Source organism: Lissotriton vulgaris, chromosome 9 (assembly GCF_964263255.1).
Source record: "Lissotriton vulgaris chromosome 9, aLisVul1.2, whole genome shotgun sequence".
In the NCBI taxonomy this organism is placed as follows: Eukaryota; Metazoa; Chordata; class Amphibia; order Caudata; family Salamandridae; genus Lissotriton; species Lissotriton vulgaris.
Window position 1 is genome coordinate 1,143,700,550 of NC_141697.1, and position 22,243 is coordinate 1,143,722,792.

At 41.4% G+C, this 22,243-nt stretch overlaps 1 protein-coding gene across 1 annotated transcript in view; it reads left to right on the forward strand.

Annotated features, from left to right (window-relative positions):
* LOC147692931 (inter-alpha-trypsin inhibitor heavy chain H3-like) overlaps nt 1-22,243 on the forward strand; it is a 316,366-nt gene that overhangs the window by 280,472 nt on the left and 13,651 nt on the right. Inside the window, exons 16-18 of the mRNA XM_086939189.1 lie at nt 6,008-6,043; nt 9,752-9,865; nt 13,678-13,882. Coding sequence (XP_086795315.1) covers nt 6,008-6,043; nt 9,752-9,865; nt 13,678-13,882 — 355 coding nt within the window. The remainder of the gene's footprint in view (nt 1-6,007; nt 6,044-9,751; nt 9,866-13,677; nt 13,883-22,243) is intronic.

Below are 22,243 nucleotides of genomic sequence, written 5' to 3' on the forward strand. Positions count from 1 at the left end.
TAGGAGTTACCTCCTGTCTGGCAGGCTTTTTTTTGACATTGTGAAAATAAGAATTGTGCTGTTCCTGAATGGTCTAAAATGTAGCAATATACAAAAGACAGTAAGCTACTGAGCCAAAGAGATGGGAATCAATGAACTAATGTTTGAGATTTATGCCACCATGACTTACTCTGTCTAATGACTGGTAGTACCCAGTTCTAATCTATTTGGGATATACTACTGCTTCATCAATCCGCGCTAAGTCAAGATATGAGGAAGTTCCACATTTGTTTTTGACATTCCCACAGCAGTGCCCTAAAAAAAGGGTACTGCAGTGGGAACGCCGAAAACAGTTCCTGTATGGCATGAAAAAGTCTATGCCGTGCCAGAACTTGAGTGCATGCACACAGGGGGCACATGTAGTGCCCCCCTGTGTGTATCTACAGGGTATGAGGCACCAGGGGGCCCTGTATGGGCTCCTTTGTTTCCTTTTTAATAGGGCGGTTGGGAAAGTGCCAATGCCGCGCCCCTGCAAGTCTGGCGGTCCATGGACCACCAGACTCGTAATCAGGGTCTTAGTATTTAAGGGTGCAGATATGGTGTCATGATCCAGTGTCTGATAGCATTCATTTTGTCTTCAACCAAAGTTGTCACAACATCTCAAATTTGCATTATTAATATATTATGTGAGATCATGCATTTAAGATTGTGTGATCATGCGTTTAAGATTACCAAGGAACCATTTCAAAGCTCTCCTTTGACAAATGCTTATACAGCCCACTGTGGCGGGATCTGAATGAATCATGTGTACTGCCAGATATCGTGCAACCAGATCTCCGATCATACATTCTGAATTGCACACCCCCTGTATGTTTTGAGAATGTTGGCTCTATGTTGTGGATCAGGTACTCTGTTGTTGGGGGCATAACAGTATGAATTGAAATGAAATTAATTTGTATAGCACACTTATACCCTGAGGTGTCTTGGAGCTGTACGCATACCGCTGTGGAACCCTTCCTGGCTTTTCCCTGTGAAATGCCCACTCCTGGGCACCCTCAAGGTGAAGCCAGGCATCCCAGCGCTGTTGGGGCCATTGTGGAGATTAAGCAAGCTATTGCCCAGAGTTGGAGAGTGGGACCCATGATTAGAATAGGGACCGAGGTAAGAATTATCCGGTCCGAGGAAATTGAGGTCAAGACCCGCTAAGGCGGGAATTGAACCCTGGTCCCAGGCCAGACCTCTCCACTACACTTCTCCAGTACACCACAATATACAAACCTAACGAATGAGGAAATTGTGAAAGGTGATAAAATCACACCGTTGTGTCCTGTAATACCTCTATGGTGTTTGAAAAGAAAATATGCTAATGTATTCTACTCAACAAAGCTTGCAAAATCCTCTTAAATCAAGGGAAAGTGCACTTTGAGATATCTCATCTGCCACTGCAACAATGTCCTGTTACCAGCAGGTGTAGAGAGCACATGACCTGAACATTGCTTCGTGTAGCTTGATTCCGTAGTGTGCAACTTAAAACTGGATTCAGGTTGTTTGTTAGTTCCAATGTGACACACTTGTCAAAACTATATTTCCTATATATTTCCATCTCACTTTGCTCAAACAGTTTACCGCCGGACTTCAAATGTTCTCCTTGCTCCTTCACCTTCTTTCTACTTTGCTGGGTACCAAATATACTATTCCCCACACCATTGAAGGAAGGGATGCCCATCTGAAAAAAGCATACAGTAGTCTGGGTTGTCATTTTATACTGTGCACCTATTTACCACCTGTTTCCACTGGGCGGTAAACTGCTTGTGCAGAACATCAGTTCTGTGACTATTTGCTAATTACAAATGCTCTCTTGTGATTTTCAAATTGGTATTTGATAATAGCTTTTTACGATTCGCATTTTAAGATCCAAGTGCTAGATGTACAAAGCATTTTTGAAGTCGCTAACAGCCTGATTCAGACTCAGGTAATGTGTGACTCCAAAAATTCAGTTTTCTATGCACAAAAATCAACTTGCAATTCTACAGAATCGCAATTTTGGTTTGTTATTCTGTATTTGGAAGGGGTGCGTTTAGAGTGCCTATTCCAAATACCGAATTCTAGTGGTATGTATTAATGTTTTGCAACCAAATTCCAATCCCAAAACATTAATAGTGTACTATCAATTCAAATCTGGTGGTATTTATTTTGCAAATGGGAAATTAGAATGTTAAATAAATGTTTTAAAAGGAGACAGTGGTCCCACGAACATTTGCCTCCTCATAAAAAATGAAAGTTAAATGTTTTATTTTTTTAAACCAATCCTGTGTCCTTTAAGGAAAAAAGGCTGCATGAAAAAAAACAGATTGGCTTAAATAAAATCTATACTAGACATTGCAGTCTGCTGACCCTAGCGAGCCACCATCCCTGTGATGACTGCAATTCTTTTTTTTTTTTTTTATAAAACCTTTATTCATAAAAGAAGGAGGTACATGCGCAGGCCCACAACCATCATGGCCGGCCGCAAAAACAGTCAATGAAACAGGAGAAACTAGAGCAAATCAGTAAACAGGATATAACGAAGTATATAAGGAGTGGAGGTGGGACTCGCAAACAGGATATGAGGTTTTCATTTTAAAAGTTTAGAAGAGAAGTAGGGGCTGCAACAACAAGGACATCACACCTCAAAGGATAGAAGCACCAAGGAGACGAAAGGGATTTTACCCCAAATAGCATCGGAGATAGGCAATGACAAAATCATCTATGCAATCTGGGCAGCCACGGCGACGATATTGGACAATAAACCATAGTACAATAATCCACATTTCTAAAATCACCCCAGAGAGCCTACCCCCTAAGAATAGAAGAACAGAGGCTCATCAAGAAGCCGGAAAAAAGAAAGAAAGGTGCGAGACCAAGAGACAGCCAACCCTACTAAAGAGGAAAGAACCCTCCCAAAGATGGAAAAGAGCGATAGGGACCATAGAACAAAACAAACTAAAATAACAAACTCCCCCCACACCCGCCACCCTGCACCCCTGTAATGGCTACGGCCTACCCCACTAACAGCGTGCCTGTCGCCCCGAAACTGCCCCACAGAAGGGAAAATATAAGAAGAAGCAGAGGAGGAGAGAAAACAAACAAGCCCCCGGACACCTGGCACCCCCCACCAGCGCCGACCCTCCCATAACACAATCATCATCAAGCAATACTAAACAGTCAGCAAAATTACGGGGAGGATAATCACCATGAAACCCCCCCCCCCCCTGCCCCAAGCCCGGTGAGGGATTTGGTGTAGTCCCGGCAGAACTAAACGGAGCAACCCCAGGGAAACAGAAGTCAACCCTGCAAGTCTCACGAGGAGATCCATTACCAAACGCATATCAGATGCAAACAAAGGGAGCGTCTCAGATGGTCCGAAGCAGTGGCAAGGGGCGAATAAACCTCAAAGTCAAAGTCAGCCCTGACCAGTGCGAATCCGTTCCGGAGCACAACCCGACCAAGCCACATCCGACCAGAGGCAGCCAAAGCGTCCGTGGCAGATCAGGGCGTTGAAGATGGAACAAAGTCCGGTCACAAACTGGCGTCATTCCTCATGCAGACGGACCGAGACAAAGGAAAATGGCGAGCCCCATAGACGGGACCCTGAGACTCGACAAGGAAGTGCAGGACAGCCAGCGACGATACACCATCGGATAGGAGATGTAGAGGGAAGACCGTATAGTGTAGAGGATGAGGGAAAAGTGAGGCCGACTCTCAGAGAAACAAAGTCGGGCTGCCGGATGGGCTCCTCGAGATGGCGGGTCAATTCACTCGACAGGACCGCAGATTTCTGTGCAGGCGCTGTAGCGTCCGTGGCCGGTCGCGAGCAAAGATCATCCAGTTTCGCCGCCAGGGAGACACATGTGTCGGTAAATTGAGAGCGGAGCGCCCCAATCGCCACCATTACGGATCTCAGTGAATGTGCGCCATCCACCCCCTCCATCCCGGGGTCCAGAGGACGGAGGGGGACACAATCTCCAGCCCACATCGCCGGGCTCCGGGTACACATTTGGCGATAGTAACAACACGGGCGCCCCAGACTAGCAAACTCAGCACACACACCGGACGTGGGTGCAGCCCGTCAGCCCCCGGGGCGGGAAACGAGGGTCAGGCACACAACCCACAGTCACGGTGCAGGAGAATCACAGCACAGCACAGCGTCTCTACTCCAGCAACATCCATCAACGAGGACAAGGGACTCAAAGGTGGGAAAAAAAATTTCAGGCCTGGAAGACCGGCCACAATCGCGGTCCCACAGCCGATGTTGATCCGGTCCCTCTCGGGTATTTCAAAAATCGAGGTCCCGGCGGCAGCCCGGGAATAGGCCAAAAATGGAACACAACATAACTTCGTCGCTGAAGTGGACAGAAAATCCGGCAAATCACCGTTGGCATCAGGCAACCTTCATACATCCAGGCCCAGGGCGTGGGTAGAGGATAGACAACAGGATTGACGGGCCGCCGGTGGAGGTCGGCGGAGCCGGGAGCTTATGCGGCCATCTTGGTTCACGGCGTAGCTCCTCCTCGATGACTGCAATTCTTAATGGGTTTCAAACTGCAACCTATCTCATTATTATTCATATGTTAGGTGAATTTGTGACCCACTAGGAATCAGTAATTAGATAAACAAGTATCATACATTATAAATAGTGATTTTGTAATTTTTATTTTGCAATTTAGGAATCATTATTCCCAATCTTAGTATATATGCCACCAGCCTGTACGGATTCCATTTGCTTGTGCTAAACGAGTGAATGCATGGATTTTACGAGTGCATGCCAGCTATGACAGTTTGTGAATGGTTACCAGTTTTCAACTTGTTACTGACTGGCTAAACATTGTAAATCAGGGCTTTGCCACTCATCGCACAGTCAACTTCTTCAATGTAACTAGCAACAATATAATAAGCATCATTTCACTTCCAAAAGTTTAAAATTAGGAACAACACATTTTCTAGGTTATCAGCATGTACGCAAAAAGTGCCATGCATTCTGCAAGTTTCAACATGCAAAATAGTCCAAATCTCAGTCTAGATAAGTATCTGGATTTTAGTGTGTAACAATCAGTTATGTATTTGGCACTATTTGCACAGAAGTTGACAACACACACTTTTTGCACTGATTTTAAACTGCTAGGAAATAAAAGATGTTTAATAGATTTTAATGGATTGTTGCTTGGAATCATGACATATTTGAATGTGTGGTGTCACCTAATTGCAATTAGGTAATGACTATTTCTAATGTCTGAAATAATTTTTTTTATTAATGATTTCTGGAGGGTTGCAAATCGACCTAACTCATAAATATTAATGAGATATTAATGAGGTAGATGTGTTTAAAAAAAATAAACGTTTGAGTTTCATTTAGCAGACAGTATTTTTGGTATGTAGTTGCAAACCCAAATTGCGATTCGGTAAAGTGTTACCAAATTACAATTTGGGTTTCATACACACCAAAAGGCCTTTTTGCGGTCAAACATGGCCTAATTCTGTAAATTGTGCTGTTTGCGACCTCAAAATGCTTTGCATATCTGTCTCTATGTCTGTTGCTGTGGTTGCAGAACAACACAGGCAAAAAGTTGCTTCATTCTTTATTCGTTAAAAGCGAATGTCCTATTTTTCTTCAATCTCTCACTAACAATTTTCTGTAAAAAAAATTGCAAATATATTTTAGAACATAATACATGAAGCAAAAATAAACAGTCAAGGTACATGTTTTGTGTAAAAAAAAAGTAGCAAACGAAAATGCTTTTAATACCATGAAATACTTTATAATATAATCAAAGTTTAATCCTCTTGCACTGTATGCATAACAACCATGCTGGAGTAAGAGTCATTCATGAATCACAAGATTAGGGAGCAGCATGTAGCTGTGCCTGAGTAAAGAGTTCACGGTATATGTATGCTGTGCCTACTGCATTCATTTGGTATTGTCGTGTGCATTACAGCGTGTTGAATGTAGTTGTTCATTTACCCAATAAACTTAAAATATTTCTTTCCTCAGCACGCCAAGCAAATATAGGCAGATCACAGAGCTTTGGTATGTATCATGCAACTTTTAAAATATTTGTACTCCTGCATATAATTACTTATCTTGTTTATGTCATTTCCTCTATACTAAACGTTATTAAATGGTTGTGGATTTTTACAGAGTAATTCATTATTTATCACACTTGTCAAAACATCCACCACCTGTTACATAATTCGACCAAATTGTTTCTAGATCAAATGGATCATGAGTTACCAGCAAACATGTACCATGTGTGGGTAGCACAGTGGCAGACACTGTGCAAAGTATAACACACATATTGCATTCAACCTGCATGAATAGCTGGATAATAGCATTCTTAAACATCAACGACTGCTTGAAGACTCTGCACTGAAAGTAGATATAACCTTCAGCCACACTTGGTACACCATGTTCTCTATGTGCCTTCAAGTCACACTGTGTGCAGACCTTCCTACCTCCCACTAGATACTATATTCAATATGTCACTTTTCTGTGAAAGTTTACGACTGGCTTATCTTTATCATGAAACACTATTCAAGGTTTAAAAATACAACTAAAACCAAAAATAAAATGACAAACTTGACTGACTTAGGGTATGTAAACTACCTTTACCCCACCCAGTATCTACAGCAAAGCATTTAAACTGTACCTTTATCAGGGGCATAATACATGGGAAGGCTGAACATATACTAATCATTTTGACTATCCCATCCCAACACTTTGTGCATACACAGTACATTTTAGTGGTTTACATATAATAATAATAACAGTACATTATCAGTCACAACCCTTTACATCTTTATCCACAACATTAGGGGCTTGGATTAGAGTTTGCTGAAGGGGGTGCTCAGTTGTAGCTACAACAGAGTACTCTCTCCCCAAACCCTCTGACTGCTCACCTGATTTACAGGCAGGCAGACAGACCTTCAGTATGTCAGAGATGGAACATATCTCCACCTCCATCGCTGATATATTACGATAACACTTAGAGTGGATGTTGTTACATGTCTTTTCCGCTGTTCGTCATTGCCATGTAAAACCAGGTAGTGAGGGACAGTAATAAAACAACTGAATAATGACCCCCCCACCTACCACCATCTGAGAAAGCTTCTAAGGTGTGGGGGTTATAAAAACTTTTTTAAAGTTTGATGTACTGCCATCATGTTTGACAGTACCGTCCATCAACCTTTTAACACTGACTGAAACCTCCATGACAGTTGTTCCTGTCAATGATTAGGAATGTCTGGTGGGCTGGTGAACATCTCTAAATGTGGGGGATGGGTGCTCCGTCCAGGCAAAGGAGTGTTTTACTCCATCGTCCTGATGGAGTACAAACCATACTCCATGATTTAAATTAGGCCCTATGTGAAGAAATAAAAGAAAGATTGCTGACGTGCAAAAACCCAATGTTAGATAAAGCTATAGATATAGCTAAAAGTATTGAGGGTTCTTCTATTGACGCGAAAATACTTAAAGAATCTTTAGCTAAATCTTCAATTTCTGGTGCGGTTATAAATAAACCAACCACTACAAGAAATCTTCAAGGTAATACCAAATTTAAACCTTTCAATAAACCCAATCTTCCTACCCAACAATCTCATAAAATATTTTGTTACAGATGTGGCTCACTTTCACATGTTTCCTCGGTCACATTTTGCCCTGCTTTGGGTCAACAGTGTACGAAATGTGGGAAAATAGGGCATTTCTTTAAAATGTGCAGAACTGGCAAGCCACTAATGTTCGCTGTGTCTTAAATGATTTTGGTAGCAATTTTGATGAAGAAAATCTAGACAAAAGTAAAGAATTACTTTTAGGTGTCAATTCCAGCGATGAATATTTAGTAATTGATCCAAACTTAAATGTCTCTGTTGAAGGTCATGCCAATCAACTGTTAGTCGACACTGGTGCACGTATAACCATTATTTCAAATAATATCTTTGAGATATACTGGCACAATAAAGCTTTACTTCCTCCAGACATTCTTACTGTAGCATTTGAAGGGAGTAAAGTAGATCTCATCGGGTTTTTTTGGGCTGACATTAAGATTTTAGATGAATCAATCCATGGGAAAGTTTATGTCGCAAGAAAAGGTATTAATGTTTTAGGGTTAATTCATAAAGCTGAGTTTGGTATTACAATCAGACCAGGTTTTGGAACAACCTATTTCCTTTGAAAAGAAAAGATTGGGTTCAATAAGCAATTATGACGATGCATTAGTTAAAACATTTAGTAAAGTTTTTCAAGATAAACTAGGAAAAATCTCAGATTTCATCTATCACATTAAAGTCAAACAGGATGTTCTTCCAATTAAACACAAATTACGTAACATTCCACTCAGTGTGAGAGGTGACCTTTCTGCCATGCTCAATGACATGTGTTCACAGGGCATTATTTAAAAAAAAGGATGGAACCCTGTGGTTATCTCCCATAGTTTTAGCGAAGAAAAAGAATGGAGAGCTACGCATGTGTGTGGATATGAGGAGTGTGAATGAAGCTATTTGGATATAAAACTACCCACTACCAAGGATTGAAAATCTTATAACGAAAGTTGGTCAGGCCAGTTGGTTTAGCAAGTTTGATCTAAAGGCGGCTTACCACCAAGTAGAATTAGGCAAAAATTCCCGTTGTTTGACTGCTTTTCTTACCCCTGATGGGGTTTTCCAATTTTGCCGCATGCTGTTTGGCATCACTTCTGCCGCCGCAGTCTTCCAAAGACTGATGTCAGAAAGGTTTTCTGGTAATGATCACGTTGCAATTTTTCAAGATGATATATTGATATTCACTGTAGAAGAAAATTAACATGATCTTGCACTGAATAATGTTTTAGAAACTTTAGAAAAAAGAGGTGTCTCTCTACGCAGAGACAAATGTCCGTTCAAAACAAGAGAAATTGAGTATCTAAGACATGTATTTTGTGAGCAAGGTGTAAAACCTAAACCTAGTTTGGTAAAAAGTATTGTTGATGCTCCTGCTCCGCAAAACCGAGAGCAATTGTTGTCTTTATTAGGATTATGTGAGTTTTATGCAAAATTTATGCGAAATATTGCTACCATTACCGAATGTTTTAAGGTTTTACTAAAGAAAGGGGAAAAAATTGTATGGTCAGATCTCTGTCAACGCACTTTTGAGAAAATCAAAAAAGACATTACTTCAGCACCTGCACTAGAGTCTTTTGTAGAAGGTAGAGAAACTTTTGTCACTGTAAATGCTTCCGCATATGGGTTAGGAGCAGTTTTGAGCCAACTCAACATGAATCGTGAAACAACTGTAGGCTTTGCCTCCAGAACTCTACACGCTCCAGAACGTAAATATTCTGTTTTTGAATAAGAACTTCTAGCATGCGTAATTTTAGGCAATTTGTTGTCTCTCCTGAGACCCTGATTGTGAGAGACTTGGGCACTCAGAATTACTAGTAACCGCGAGATCAGTAATTCCTTGCTTCAGATTTAGATGGCCGCTATAAGTTGCCCCTTGAGCAAAGTGAAAGACATATGATTCTGTGGTTCTGGGCCTCTTCTACATGTTGTTTTTAAATTTTGGGCCATTTTACCTACATGTAAGTCCTCCTGCAAGCAAAAGCTATGATGAGATGAAGCACAACATTTCAATGTATTAAATGCACTTCCCACTTTAAAGTTGATGTCATATCACCAGTATAGTTCCTTGAAATATTGTACTGGACAAATGGAAAAGCACTTTTGCAACAAAAAATGAACAATGTGTAATCATATTTTCTAGTTGACGGAGATCCTCACTTCATTATTCAGCTGCCACGCCACAGGGAATCAATTTGTTTCAACATACAGGAGCAACCAGGAGTGATACTGAGCCTGGTGTTTGATCCAGTAACAGGTAGGCTACTGGTTTCTATATAAGAATTTGATGTGACCTCAGTTTCTGTTTGCTTTCCATGGAACCAAATGTTACAATTATTAGCACATCAATAGTGGATTTTGGTGCAAACATTGCCATTTTCACCAGAGTGAATTCATATTTCTTAATAAATTGTATTTGCAAAACGATTTACTTATGCGTTGGCGTGGTTGGTGGTCTTGGGAGGGGATACCCTGGACAGATGATGAATACCCATAGGCATGCAAGTTTGCGGATTTTCACACCCATTTGCAAGGTTCAATTAAACCCTTTAGTTTACTTTTCTGCAGCTTAAGTTCTATCAGGAACAGCAGCATCCAGAGAGGCCAAAGAGGTGGCACAAACTAAGAGATTTTTCAATAGGTACAATCATTTTACCAGGGAGAAACACATGCAAAAAATAGTTTAATGTGGAATGTTACTAGTCTTAAATATTTAGGCACACACACATGTGTACCTGTTACATTTTACACGTGAAATTTTCCTGGCATGTGAGGAATCTGGAATTAACATGAGGATTGTAGACCTACTGAAGGGAAGCTTTGACTATTGCAGAAACCATGGGGCGGTGTAGAATCATTCATCAAAGGTCTGAATTTTTCTTCAAATATGGGAGTAAACCTGCACGAGTACTTTTTCAGCTGTCAAGGTCTGGCATAATAATAATAATAATAATAATAATAATAATTATTATTATATAACTTCTAGAGCACATAGCTACCTCATTTGAGGTGTCCTAGCGTAGGTAACAGTGTCCACACACCTTCATGCAGTTATCAAACCCCCTAACTAAAAAAACAGGATTTAAGTTTTTTCTGAACAGTTCTTCCACCTGAGACTGAAAAATTGCTAAGAGCAGAGCATTCCACAATTTAGGCACTAGGTAGCCAAATTCATTTGTGCCCATATGTACTAGGAACTATAGCCAACATCTCCCCTGCTTATCTAAGGTTCATTGAGGTTATGTAAGGTCTGACAAACTGTTGCAAATACCATGGACCTCTGTCTTACTGGGAGCCAATGAAGCTGCTTGAACACTGCCTCCATGGATGCAGTCTTGTAGTAGCGACTCGTAGTGGGGGTGCTGCGGGGTGGTGAGGCAGGGTGGGGGAGGGGTGAGGCAGGGTGGGGGAGGGGTGGGTATGGTGGGAGTAAACTCTGGCATACGGCCGACCAGAGGTAAGTACATAAATAAATAAATAAAATGAATTACATTGCACGCACTGCAACGCAAATGGCATTGCAGCCGTATGCCGGAGTTTACTACCCCCACCCTGCCCCTCCCCTCCCCCGTCCCATCACCCCGCAGCGCTCTCACTACGAGCCACTACTGACGTCTTGGCAGATCCACAATAAGCTTAGCGGCCGTCGTCTGCACTCTTTGTAATCTATCCAGCCTGCCCTGTGACGCTCCGAGATATATCACATTGCAGTCGTCCAGCCTCGACACTATCAAGAACCTGAACCACTGACTTCCTGGATGCTTCAAACAAGAAGCACAACATTTTTCTCATAGGGACAGCTTCAGCAGTTTTAACACCATGTTAGAATAAAAAAACATAACAATATACATTTGCACATACATACAGGGGCTGCCGGTCAGCCCTTTTTATTCACTGCTCATTTCAACTGTCATTCACACTTTGTTTCCACCCATGACCCCATACAGCATGGCAATGGTCAGCCCACTTCAGCTTGCAGCTCTCATGCATTGTGATCAGTCATTTCGCCTGAACACATGTGAACATCTGCCTTAAAAGAAATGCATTTTAATGACACAAAATGGTGGGCTAATACTGTCATTTGTGTTTATGTCATTCTTTGTCATTTTTCATTATTTTTCATTCATTCTTGTGTGTTTTTTGCAACAAAAAGACTCATATGTAATAGTTGTAATTATCATTTCACGCAGTTGTATTTTTAGTTTATGTAATGAAATCCTTTACATATGATTCTAAAGTAGCTGCAGCTTTGTTATTGGGTTTTGATTTTGTATGAGGTGCGGGAATTAAAACTTTATTATGATCTAAACGAAAAAGCAATGGAAATCACAATAAAAAACTAGGGGGCTCATTAGGATGGTGGACGGACCTGGTCCCTCCGCCACCCCGAGGTGGAGGGACCGTCCGCAGGGGCAGCGGCGGTCCCTCCGGTGCAATTAGGATGTGACCACCACCCTGGCGGTCACATCCTGTATCTGTATCCTTGCGGCTTGTGCTGCTTGAAGCAGCACCCGCCCGCAAGGTTAAAAATGCATGTTTTACATTTACATGCACAAAGCGGCAGGCACCGTGCGGTGCCTGCCACTTTGTGCATGTAAATGCTGGGAGGTACCATAGGTACCCCCCATGTGCACCACCAACCCCCCGACACCCTGGGGGCTCGCAACGGGCCCCCACACACCAAAGACCACATGCTTTTCCACTGCAGAAAAGCCACCGTGTAAAAGCATGTTTAAATGCACATCCTAATTTGGCTGACGGTGTCTTGTAGACACCGCCACCAAATAGCCCTCCACACCCCGCGGATCAGCGGCGGATGGACCTGCAGTCCGTCACTGGTCCCACCGCAATCCCACCGCCATCCTAATCTGGCGGTGGGTGTTTTCTGTGGCAGCGGCGGTGAATCCGCATCCTCCAGGCCGGCGGTGGCTCCCGCCGTTCACCGCCATCCTAATCGGCCCCAAAGTTAGCCACTGAAAAATGTGATGTAACTGTAGCAGCCTTAAATTATGGGAACTTAATGTAGAAATAAATGCTGTACAAAATAGTTCAATGCATAAATCCAGCACATGAAGAATACATTATTTTGTCTACATTCCCTCTGAGCCAAAACAGTTAAATGCGAAGGTTTAGATCAAGAAGAATTAATTATTTCGTCTACATATCCTCTGGGGTCTTTCATTTTCTCATTTAAGAACATTTTCTATGCATTTAAATAACAAAATGTGGCAGACAGAATGCATTGCTGACATGACAGTATAATTGCTCTTTGGATTTGGCTTCAGCTTCACCTCTAACTTATTGACTTTGGAAGATTCCCTCATAGATTTCATAATTTAGTTATTGTTCTTCTCGTCTGGTTTGAATCTCAATACAATTGGTAAGACATTTTTTTCATTCATGATTTGGCCCAAATGCATTTGCATGCCATTTTTGAGGGAAGTACCTTCTATTTGAAACCTTTGTATTGCACAATTCAAGGAGAAACGACTGACAGGGCAAGCATCCTAAGATCAATTATAATGGAGACTTGCGTTTGGAATTGATTTGGGGCCTCATTCGGTGCCGTTAGATCGTATTTCCAGGTTTACGATTTCTTGTAAATATGGGAATGCTTCAGATTTCATGGGTGTTGTGTAGGAACACCCATGGAAGGCCCCTTTCATGCAGCGTTCTGCGTGAAAGGGGCACATATTTACAAGTGCATGAAAAGCCACGTAAACAGGCCTAGACACATTGCACGAGGGTCCTCATAAATAAGCCCCTATGTTTCCATATTACAGAATGTGTGCTTGGCCCTGCATTTACTAAAACTCACGCAGTGCTGCATCACGTAGGGTTGCATGAGAAATCATTAAAGTTCGCTGCTTTGTTGCCTCATTTAAGCGCCATATTTACTATAAGACACTGCGCGATACAGGAGCGATCCAAGAGCTTATTATAGCTCGGCCTTGGAGTGCGAATTTGCAGGTATTTACACACGCTTAGAAAAGATCAGTTCACTTCGTAGCCTATGTAACCCTGTAAAAGTATTCAGTATCTGATTATAAGGTTATTATGTCTCTTTAGGTGTTGGAGTTAATGCTCAGGTAGTTGGTAAAAATAAAGATGGCAGCAAAGGTAAAGCTGGAAAAACATACATTGGAAAGCTTGGATTTATCAGCCAGAAGATGGGTATCAAAGTGGAAGTGACAACAGAGAGCGCTACGGTGTACATTCATCAACAGAAAAGCTCTTTCCACTGGAACGAGTCAGTCAACATGACTCAAGGCGGGTAAGAGGCCTCATTAAATTGATTGAATGGCTGTGACAGGCAACCGTACATGTCTAATTCCAATGCTTTGAACCACCACTTGGGGATTGTTTGTAAGGAGTTTATGCATCGCCCAAATGTGTCCTTCAATGTCTACATACTGGAATCCTTTGGAAAATTGAAGTGTACGATGTAGAGATTTCATGTTTGTGGCACTAGACAAACTAGTCTGAAAAACCGAAATTGAATTTGGAGGACCTGTAGATATGAGAGAAAGTGACAGACTATGTGGATTGGCATAAACAACACGCTGATATGGTTTTTGTGGGTATGTGGATGACAGCTAGTTTCTATGCGCTGTTACAGGCTTGTGTCAATTTTGTGTGCGCAGTGTATGGGCAATTTAGTGTAGCTATCTTTCAAAGATAAAAAGTGTAATGACCTAGCCTTCTGTTTACCTGCCTGTTGTTTATGAAACTTCCTTACATTTTCGAAAGCAAAGGAAGCATTGGTCAGAAATACTTACAAATAGTTGCTGCTTAATGACAGGCAAGTAACAAATACATACTCCTTATTTGCTGGTTAAAAACTTGGTTTAATCTTAAATTAACATTAAACCGTCGTATTCTAAAAGACTGCATTAGTTTAGATAGGGGAGACGAAATACAGTGGCTCTCTTATGTAAAGGTAATGTTTTCAAAACTAAGGCAACCAGAAATCTATGAAATCCCCGAATCCATCATTAAAGGAGACATAATGTGCGTTAAAAAGCACTTTCTGTCCCCAAGGCTCCAGGAACGAGAGGCTGAGGAACTTTTAAAGCCCACGGTGAGAGCTCATTTCCTATTAGTTACCTCCCCATCTATAGAACCGTATTTAAAGGTAGTAACAAGACCATACCATCGTTGGTTGTTAACTAGATTCCGGTTCAATCAGATACACCTTTTATTGGGAACATATCAGGGATGGACCATACCTGAAAAGGCAGCATTTTGTGACTGTGATAACTGTTCAACCCAAAATAATATGCACTTTATGTTCTTTTACAAACATTATTCCACAATCAGGAAAAAGTTTATTATCTCACTTTTAAGAGGTTTGGGGTTCCATCAGGTTAAACCTGCTTTAATGTATTTGCAATTGTTGCACAACACATGGAATATTTTTAATATTGCTAGTTATCTTGTAGCAGCTGTAAGATCTAAGAAATTAAGAGCCCTGAGTACAAGCGAACCATGAATTTTACTGTATTTTTCCGGACTTGTATATATATGAAATTTGTAAATAATTTCTTTAAGGACTTCTCTATGATTCTTTCACTGTTTTAATATTGTATTTATTGAATGTGATTTATATGTGTACTTTTATGATTTTAATTAATCGAATAAAGTGATTTGACTTGGAACAAATACATACAAGAAAAAAAATGGTTTTTAACTACTTTCCTTCCTGAAACTAAATCAACAAAGCGCAGGGTAAGTGGATTTAACATTTTCTAATTTAATTTTACATATCCCCCCCCCCACCCAGCCCCACTGCACTTACCTGTACCGGCCGCGCCTGCACCCTACATGAGGAGGTGGAGATTCTTTTGAATGAAATTACATCCTGGAATATGTCTGGAGTTCTCAGAAGGGGTGGAAGAGAAGTCTGCTTAAGCTCTGTAAAACTCCAAATGAAATTGAATGAAGGAAGAATATTCTTTTGACATAAATCACTCACACAGACACCTGACAAACATTACCCTTGATATTACGTAAATCCCCAACCCTAGCCTCTGCCCTCTTCCCATTGGACTGAATTACTTTGCAAGCACTACACAATTCCAATTTATAGCATGCAACTCAACCTCCTCAAGAGGAAGTGGAATTTCGCTGAGGCGACTGACAGTGTAGAGAATTCTGTTTTTGATCACGACATAGTGATAAAAGGTTTCCTTTCCTTCACCATCAATGGAGTGAAAAGTGTGGCCAATTGCCGAGAACTCACAAACTCTGTGAATGCATTATAGCTAGAGGTGCACCATGTAGGGGATCTCAAATAGAAGTGGCAGCTGAGAGGAAGTAAACAAAGGGATACTTTTCTAGGATACATGTGGTCCAGGCTTTGTATGGAGGCACTCACATCACTGAAAGTATGCTCTCCACCATAAACCATGCACTCTTGACAATTGCATACAACATTAAAATAAAAAGAGATAACACATTCTAAGACTTACCAAATCTCTTCCCTTTATTTCACAATGTGCTGTAAGTGTTAATCTCTGCCTCCACTGATTTGTATGACAGTGCCTTGCAATACCTGTGAGTGGCTCTTTGTGGTGTGTGACTTTGTCCAATGCTAAGCTGGAGTAGAATTTAGCCTGTTTGTTAGTACATCTGTTTGTACATTTGGTGAATAGTAATTGCCTTGTAGATTGATTTTAGTTTTGCACATACTTCTCTCAACCTACCCTTGACTTTTCCTTAACTGCTTAAATTCAGCAGTAGATATTTTCTCACCACTCCCTAGGTCCCTTCAACATTACTCCAAAAATGTATGCCTCCGCTTGCAAAGCTCTCTTGTATCATAGTGGAGAACTCTGCACATAAGAGATAGGGCAGATGTAGTGAGAGATCTCCAACCACATGTTTGTGAAAAGCATTTGTAACTATGGGCCTGTTTATGATGGCGGTCAGACCACCGACAGACCTTCGGTCTAACCGCTACATTACAATGCAGGCGGTCGGACCCTAATAGGTCAGAGTGAAGACCGTCGCCTGTGAAAGCATCATCCAATCCGGACAAGGATTTAGCTCACTTTGCCACCCCAGTTCAGACCCAGCTATATGCAAATCAGTCTTGACCCTGTGACTTATGGGAACAGTCGAGCCTGAACTGCCAAGCTAGGTCGTACCTGGACCGGTAACAAGCATCCTGGGACCGGTTTTGAGGTAACACCCCTCTTCATCTAGGCTAGCTTGAATCCAGTGGCAAAGTGAGCAAGGGACCCACATCTGGGCATACCCTGCCAACTTAGCTCGAACAAAGCAAACACAAAGAGATGATGGATGGATCGCTGAAACTTTTTGGACAATCACCCCTAGTCACTGATCTGGGTTGAATCCATCATCATTCTTTAGCTCACTTTGCCACCCCAGTTCAGACCCAGCTATATGCAAATCAGTCTTGACCCTGTGCCTCATGGGAATATTCCAGCCCAAACTGCCATGCCAGGTCTTCCCTGGGACCGCTTTTGGGGTAATAACCCTCATTATCCAGGCTAGCTTAAATCCAGTGGAAAAGTGAGCAAGGGACCCATTTCTGGGCATACCCGTCCCACTCAGGGTAACAAATGCAAAAAGAACAATTGATGGACAGAATGCTGCTCAATGTCAAACACTCACCCCAGTACAGAGATCTGGGCTGAAATCCAAAAAGAATAGTAACTCTCCATACTCATTGGACATGTTTGTAGACAAAAACCTGTAATGTAAACATGAAAATCCACCCACAAAACACATTTTGTTCCTAAAAATACATGTACATTACCCTTGATCACCATAAAATAAGTAACGTAAACCAATGTAACAAATCATTACTATACATTACTAAAAAAGTGTACAAAACCCCCAAACTACATATTAGTAAAAACACTACTATTAATAAAACTTGGGGCCTCATTAGGATGGCGGTGAGACTGTCAATGACACAATGACAGTCTGTCGGTGCTGGTCTCACCGCCATCCTAAGCAATATCCCCACCTGCCACCGTGTTGGCAGTTGGAAAGACCAACTGCCATGCATCCAACGGGCTCCTTGAGCCCGCCGGTGCGTCAGAGGGAATTGTATTCCCTACAATGGTGACGGTGCCTGCCAGGCACTGCCGTAGGGATTACAGCATCCCTTTCCGGCCACCTTTTCATGCAGTAGCAGGCCCCCTTTTCCCCTTGCACCCCAGACATTGGACCAATGGTCCCTCCTAAATATATGCCTGCACCATGTAGCTGGCACCGCATGGTGCCTTCCACATTGTGCAGGGATTGTGGCATGTACTGCAGCCAGCAGCACATGCCGCAATACAAAATATATGCATTACAACCGCTGTGGTGGCGGTCGCATTGTGGGGACCGTCGGTGGACTGTTGGGCGGTCCAATGTCCGATACGGTGGAGGGCGGACGTAAGTCACAACACGTTGGCATATTTTTGGATAAATATGCAGAGCAGTATTTACTCTGGCACGATGCTTCTGTCACAAAAATTCAACCTCAACAGGAAGCACTTAAAGATATAATTAAAGCAAGTGCCTGAGTTGAAGCTCAAATTCAGTAACACATTAATCAGCCCAAAAACTAAGTTCCTGAGCACGGTCGAGGCTGGGCAGGTATGCTTTCTCCCCTCATCTACTGTCAAAAATTAGCTGTGATCCTTGATGGAGGTCTTCGCATCCATGAGTTTCTCGAGCGCAATCCCCTTGTAGTTCCTGTGACCAGGAGGTTCTGTCTCCTCATCTGATGCTCTGCTCGGTCTCTGACCTTTTATAAACAAGAGGCATATGAACTCGCATAGAAGCCCCACCCATTAGGCCCCACCCCACATACACTAGCAGTATGCAACGTCTTCCTGTCATTTACCCACTATGATGAACAGCTCACTCAAGGGACCCCAGCGCCTTTCGGCACAGTGGCAAAGTACAGACACACAAGGTCACACACTGGAGACAACTCTTCTGGCCCGCAGCTGTAGTGTAGGAAAGGCACTATACATTTACTCAACGAGGTAGCACTTAATGATCAGCCAGTAGTGCTCCAGTTGAGTAGAGGTATTGCACAAAATGGTGGCATCTTCTTGGATAAATAATATATGCTGGGCAGGATTCATTCTGGCATGATGCTCCTGTCACAAAAATGTATTTTGCGAGCTCGTGGAATTCTGCGTGCTCGCTGACTTTTCTTGCCATTTTCGCGGAACTTTGCGTAGCGCGACTACGCAAATTCAACCCACCCCTAATCACAAGGGGACCCTAATTTTTGAACCAGGGGTATTAATAGTCGAGGAAAACAGTGCTTCGTGTAAGGCCAATGGGTTCTGATAACGATTAGTTATCCAACAAGACAGAAGAGGGCACATTTTTTCTTTTAACCCATAGTATCACAGGATTCTTTTTTTAAAAAGGTCTATGACAGGACACATATGTGCATTTGTCAATTATTTTATTCAACTACATTGGATTTCTTCAAGGGAATACAGATACCATGCTCACAAGAAAGTGAAAAAAGGGGTGTGTGCAGTGATGAATAAAGAACGATTCTAAAAATATTCATCACACTGACAACATAAGCAAACTCCTTTTGTATCATTTTTACATATTGAAACAGGAGTTTTGTTGTACTAAAGTCGACAGCGTTTTCATCTTAATAATTCAAGATCAACATCAGGACTAGTGTGTGAGCATCAGGTATTGGTCCCAATAGTGGATGGGATAGTAATTAATGGCATGGAGGGATGGAATTGCCCAAAGGGAGCGTGTCCTGGAGAATAGGATTAGAGCTAATTTCTAGAAAGCTCAAATGGATGGAGCCTTTTTGTTTTAGGAGTCGAGGGAAGTGAAGTCCCTCATAAGCCTTATATTTGATCGAGGATACCACATATGTCGGTAGAGGCGAGGACGGTCTGGGAGCTCAGGAACCTGCTGGTGATGAATGCATGATCGGACACTAAAGGAATTACATTTACTATTTCCACTCCAATCAAAACCAATTCGGTAAAGGTGTTGGACTTTAAAGGGGTGACATTTATGATTCCCAATCCAAATTGTGCCAAGTTGGAGAATGTGTTGAACCCTAAAGAGGTGACATTTACCATTCCCACAATAGTCTAAAACAATTTTGGGAAGGTGCTGGACTATAGAAAGGTGACTATTACTGTTCTCACCCCAATCTTTACCAATTTGTGGAAGGTGTTAAATACTAACAGTGTGATATTTACTATTCTCACTCCAATCTATACCGATTTGTATAAGGTGTTGGACACTAAAGGAGCTACACTTACTAATCCCACTCCAATCTAAAACAATTTAGGGAAGATGTTGGACACTAAAAGAGTGACATGTACTAGTCCCACTCCAATATATATGAATTTTTGGAAGTTGTTGGACACAAAGGGGTTATATATACTATTCCCACTCCAACCTAATCCAATTTTGGGAAGGTTTTGAACACTTATGAGGTGACATTTATTATTTTCACTTCACTCAATGCCAATATGGGGAAGATGTTGTACAGTAAGAGGGTGACATTTTACTAATCCCAGTCTAATCTATTCCAAAATGGAGAAGGTGTTGGACCCTAACGAGGTGACATTTACTATTATTCTTGCAATCTAACCCAATTGGGGGAAGGCGTTGAACATAAAAAAGGGTGACATTTACCTTTCTCACTCCAATCTAAACCAATTTACTGAAGGTGTTTGCCACTAAAGGGGTGATATTTACTATTCCCACTCCATTGTAAACTATCTTGAAGAAACTATTGGACACAAAAGAGCTGACATCTACTATTCCCACTCCAATCTACCAATTTTGGGAAGGTGTTAGAAACTAAAGGGGTGAAATGTACCATTCCCACTCCGATCTAAGCCAATCTGGGGAAGGTGTTAGCAAGTAAAGGGCTAACTTTTTAAAATTACATTTACAATAAAATATCCGCTTTTAAAAAATATCTCCACCATTATCTCTTAAAAGCCCAATATCCAGCTACTAAAAATTGTATTAATCCATTGTTCTAATAAATTAATTCAACTTAAAACACATATTTCGACTATTTCGTGATTAATAGATTATTTTCTAAAATAATGAATACAAAAAAATCAATAAACATATAGAATCAAAAACATCAGAATAAATTGCATGAAAAATAACACATACAAATGAAATTGCATATAACAATATTTTCAAAATGTATATGTTTTACAAGGCTATTAAAAATAACACTTAAAATATTATTTTTAGTTAGTTTTTTTGTCCAAACATCGATAGGGATGAACACAAGGTTGAGAAGCTGGGACATGAATACGAAGCAAGCAAATGAGAGTTACAAGAAAAACAAACCAGTGACAAGCAATGGGCAGGTTCCAAGCCCCTGTATGTTCATGGTATGCCACAATATGCCTACAACAAACAGCGCTTGCACTATCCAGTGGTTTGACCTAAAAATAAATTTGCTCTGCATATCAATTAATGAAAGAGAAGTACAATACAGTTACAAAAGTCACATTAAATGTAAGTAGGGGGGTCTGAATCTAAGTGGCAGTTTTAGATCCTGGCAGGTGGCTTGTTTCTCCACCAGGGGGATAGACCAATTGGCTTGAAGGAGATAATACCTGCCAGATTTCTAAATGACCACCGAGCTGGTAGTCATTTAGAAAGCAGTGTCTGGAACTGCCATCACAGCAGTTCCTGTCTATGCATTTCACTGTTTGGTACAGGGATCCATCATAATGACAGAGTCTCACCCAATTTCTATTTTCAAAAAGAGATCCTAAAACAGGATTTTCTTTTTGAACATGAAAAAGATAATGCCTCCCTTCCCATGGTGAATGGGGCATTATTTCTTTTTTTACTGTGCCTCAGTGCCAGGGAGTGCCTGGTAGTGAAAGACAGTAAAAAAAACCTATATGTGTGCCCTGCCTAATTGGTGAATGGATATATAGCCAATTTTTCTACTGTTCTTACTCCGTTGGACTGTTGGAGAAGTTTGGCCTCAGGGGTAACAGAGTTGCCAAACTTAAGGTCTGGCCGCATTAGGTGGTCAGACAACTTTGTTGGTGGGAAGGTAACTCCTGCTTCGTTTCAATAGAGTTCCCTCTCCGCCAACATATAAATCAGGCCTAAAGTCAGGCAAACAATGAAGGAGCACACAATACATGAAAGAATGTATGTCGAAAAACAGCCAACATCTATAAAAACTATTAATCGATCAAACAATTATGAAAAGAGTTTCAGTTTGAGGATTAGCAATGCCCGCTACCAAGGAAAAGTGCAGTGTGCAGAAATACAAATAGGCATTCATATTTAAAACAATCTTCAATTAATGGATTTCTGAGAAACATTCTAGATAACTAGTTTTTCAGATAACACCAGCTATAATTCATGACTCACACAATCAAAGGTTTATTGCTTTGTAGAGTGACCATTCCTTTCATTTAAAAAGACAACTGTTTAGAGGGCATATGAGAGTTATAGATAAGTCTATTCTTTATATACTACAGAGTGTTCACCCCGGGTAATTACCAAGAAGTTTCCATTCTTGATGTTGACACGTTTGGACCAAGCTCTTTCTTCTCAGGCCACATCAGGGCTGTACTGAGTCTTGAGGCTGAGAAGTTTTAATTGGTATGATTGG